This window comes from Apteryx rowi, unplaced genomic scaffold (assembly GCF_003343035.1).
Source record: "Apteryx rowi isolate R43461 unplaced genomic scaffold, aptRow1 scaffold_1047, whole genome shotgun sequence".
In the NCBI taxonomy this organism is placed as follows: domain Eukaryota; kingdom Metazoa; phylum Chordata; class Aves; order Apterygiformes; family Apterygidae; genus Apteryx; species Apteryx rowi.
The window spans coordinates 42,275-46,365 of NW_020447250.1; the positions used below are offsets into that span (position 1 = coordinate 42,275).

The 4,091-nt window shown below is 58.1% G+C and overlaps 1 protein-coding gene across 1 annotated transcript; it reads left to right on the forward strand.

Moving 5' to 3' along the window:
• The first annotated feature begins 2,084 nt into the window (after positions 1-2,084).
• Positions 2,085-3,701, forward strand: LOC112967113 (zinc finger protein 345-like). Its single transcript, XM_026067890.1, has one exon. It carries the CDS (start codon positions 2,085-2,087, stop codon positions 3,699-3,701), a length of 1,617 nt encoding a protein of 538 aa, XP_025923675.1.
• The last annotated feature ends 390 nt before the right edge of the window (positions 3,702-4,091 follow it).

Sequence of the window (4,091 nt, forward strand, 5' to 3'; positions counted from 1 at the left end):
GGAAACCAGTCCCCAAGTCAGGATCAGCAGAGTCCACAGCCAGGCTCAGGCACAGCTGCAACAGAGCTGGAGACCAACCTTCCTCTAACACAGCTTAAGAAGAGACTGGGGGGCCAGTGCTGAGCTTAAATAGAGCCCCTGGGGCATGGGCAGGGTGTGGGTGGGTTCCCAGGTGAGGCTGCTCAGGGCCATTAAGGCCTATTAGAGCCCCTCAGGGTCCTAATACCAGCTGCCTGTGGCCAAGCTGTTTCTCTTGACCTTTCTGCTGGTCACATCTGTCAGCCCTGTGGACTTCTCCAACACCCCTGCAGGTCCCAAAAGGCAATCTATACACMAGCCGAGGCAGCCAAACTGCACCAAGATCCCTGTGACCATCACAGGAGTTCAGACCTCAGCTCTCCTACACGTGCAGCACCAAACCCATATGCAGAACCACATCCCATTGCAACATGYGCTCCTCTTGCCTAACGCGGTTAAAGGATGCTCGCAGAAGAGGTGACGCTGCCTCCTCCTGGCATGCCTGTCGCTGCAATTTTTTCTCCTCGAATCCACAGATGAACCAGAAAATAAAGTTGTACTTCTTGAATGAGCACTAGCTCACTAGTGCGTGAGCTTCAGGAGCTGAAAACATTACGAACAGACACGGCCGGTTGCCTGCCGGTTGGGGGCAGAGCGCACRGGGGAGGATTTGGGAGGGACCCAGCTTGCAGCATCCGACAGAGCTGCCTGCCTGCTGGGGCAAGTGTCCGAGCCTGGGGGGGTCTGTGCGGGGCCGGGGGGGACCCGGGCCCGGCTCGGGGATTCCTGTCACCAGGGGGCTCTGGATGCTGCCGAGGGAGAGGAGGGAGCTGAGGATGCGGGGGGTTGAGCTTCCTGGGTCAGGCRGGGACGCGGAGCAAACGAGCGTCCCGGAGCGCCCCAGAGCCCCCCAGAGCAGAAAGCACCCAGTCCCGGCCCCGGAGCCCCCCAGAGCGGGGAGCACCTGGTCTCGGTCTCGGTCCTGACCCCAATCCCACAGCGCCACCCCCCCTGGGCCGAAGCACTTGGGCCAGGCTGGAGTGACCCCCAGGGCAGCATTCCCCACACAGGTGGGCACCAACAGCCCCTCTCCCCCCCTGCCCTGCTGCTGGGGCAGAGGTCTGCAGAGCCCCCCGCCCCAGGGTGTGCCGTGGGGCTGAGCTCTGAGGGGCCCAAACATGCTTGGAGGTGGCTCAGGTGAGAGGCAGGACTGGAGCGGGGCGGTCGTGGGTGGGCGRCTGCCGCGGGTGGGTCGCCCCACGTCCAGACGGACGCTGATGCTTGCTGCTGCCTCGGGACACGCGGTTACTTGCTGGCCAGTCCTGTCCTGCTGTATGCGTGGATGTGAGTGAACATGGGACCCCATCAACGCATGCTCTTTCTTCTCCAGATCTTCCTGATGGAGCRAGGGGTACAGCCAAGCACTCTGGATGTGGAGGGAAAGGGAGGCACAGGTGAGAAGCCCACTGGGCAGGGGGGCAGCACCAGAGGAGAAGGAAGCGATCATGCTTCCTCAGTTCAGAGGTCCACAGAGCCACAGACATTCYTCTGTCTGGCAGCCCTCAACATATCTCTCCTCCATGGCCTTATCCTGTATCCCCTTGCCCCCATGAGCTGCATCAGTGTGGGGTTGTGCTCCTTGTGACACGACAGGGCACCAGGAGCTGCTATTGCTGCTGGCACTACCCATGAGCAGGCACCGCCACCAAGCCCTGCCTCTGGGGTAGCACTTGGGGCTGCTGAGCAGGGTAAATTTGGGAGTCAGAGCATTAAAACTTGCATAAAAACGTTGGCAAATGAATTGCCCTGAGTCTTCCTTCCTTTGGGGACTTTCCCAGCACGGTCACATCTTCCTGACTTCACCTTCCTAAGAAGATGCCTCAGCCCTTGTTCCCCAGACTTACCCAGGGAAGAAGAAACAGTTCTTCCTTGTGACACTTAGCCCCTAATTTCTGTCCCCTGTGTTGTTTACCCCACCATTCTCCATTTCTAGGATCACTGGCTTTTTCCATGCCAGGTCCTGACTCAAGCATGGGGTCTCTCTCTTTGTCCCTACAGCTGGCGGGATGGCAGATGAGAAGGAAAATGGTTTGGAGGCAGCAGAAGGATGTGAGATGTGTTCAGACAGATCCGAGGGGAACATTCCGCAGAAGCCAGGCCCAGTGGCACAATGCAAGACTCAGAGTCAACCACAAAAAGCCTCTGAAGAACCAAGTAAAGACTCCCATGACAATAAGTCACCAAGGAAGGGTGAAAGCCCGCAGGTCTGCCAAGGGAGCTACACAGCAGAGAGMTCCTACAACTGCAATGAGCACGGTAAAAGCATTACTGGGAATGCAGAAAGCCCCGCACACGGGACCTCTCTCCCATGCAGAGTCTCCTATAACTGTCCTGACTGTGGGAAGATCTTCAGTCGGAGGTCATTCCTCATAACCCACCACCGGATCCACACCGGTGAAAAGCCCTTCAAATGCCCCGAGTGCGGGAAGGGTTTCCGGGTCAGGTCAACCCTCATCAAACACCGGAGGATCCACACGGGCGAGAAACCTTACAAGTGCTCAGACTGCGGGAAACATTTCCGCCTCAGCTCCACCCTCAGCACCCACCGGAAGATTCACACCGGAGAGAAACCCTATGCCTGCCTCGTCTGCGGGAAGAGCTTCCGCGTGAGCTCCTACCTGCTGGCCCACAAAGCCACCCACAGTGTGGACAACCCTTTCCAGTGCCCCGTGTGTGGGAAGCACTTCAGCGTGAGCCGGGACCTGATTGTGCACCAGCGGATCCACACAGGAGAGAAACCATTCAAGTGCCCGGAGTGCGGGAAGAGCTTCAACCGCAGATCAACCCTCATTGTACACCAGCGGATCCACACTGGGGAGAAGCCCTATAAATGCCCTGACTGTGGGAAGAGCTTCATCGTGAGTTCAGACCTCATTGCCCATCAGAGAATCCACACCGGGGAGAAACCCTACAACTGCCTCGACTGCGGGAAAAGCTTCCGCTTGAGTTCACACCTTACAAGGCACCAGCGAAGCCACACCGGGGAGAGACCGTATAAATGCGTGGACTGCGGGGAAAGCTACACGGACAGCTCTGGCCTTATTAAACATAAGAGGATCCACACGGGAGAGAAACAGAGGCCGACGCTTACCACGTCTCAGGGAGCCCACCCAGGCGAGGGGCGTTACAAGTGTCCCCTGTGCACGAAAGGGTTCAGCGTGAAGTCAGCTCTGGCCATCCACAAGGCGAGCCACACCGGAGAGCGACCCTACAAATGCCCCGAGTGCGACAAGACCTTCAGCCACAGCTCAGCCCTCATGAAACACCAGCGAATCCACACTGGGGAGAGACCCTTCAAGTGCCCCGACTGCGGGAAGCGCTACAATGACAGCTCCACCCTTCGGCGACACCGGAGGATCCACACCGAGGAGAAACCCTACAAATGCCCCGACTGTGGGGAAAATTTTGGGGTGAACTCGGCTCTCCTGAGACACCAGCGGTTCCATACTGAGGCGAGACCTTATAAATGTCCCGACTGCGGGAAAAATTTCCAGTCAAACTCTCTCCTCATCACCCACCAGCGAATCCACACGGGAGAGAAACCCTACACCTGTCCCATCTGCAAAAAAGCCTTCCGCCAGAGCTCACACCTTACAAGGCACCAGAAAATCCATATCGGATAGGCTGGGGTTGCCTTGGCACTGGACAGTCACATCTCCTGCACACTGGGGAGGTGGGAAAGAGAAAAGCGTGTGGGCTCTCTCTCGTGACACCTATGTCGACATCTCCAGTCGAGACAGGGAGCCCGTGCTCACCTCCCCGTCTTACCTGGATGTGGGCATTCCCACATGTGTGTCCCTCAGCTGAGCAAGGCTCTGCATCTCGGTCAGGGGACAGGCCCGACCCCTGCCAGGATGCATCAGCTGTGCGGCTCTGCTAACGAGCAGTAATTCGTTTAGCCGTGGCAGTCTGCTGGCCTGTGCACTGCTGCAAAATGCGAGCGACCACCTCAGCTCTCTGAAGCCAGAACCCCTTGCTAAATGCACGGGCTGCGAGAGTGGGATGTGGCAGTC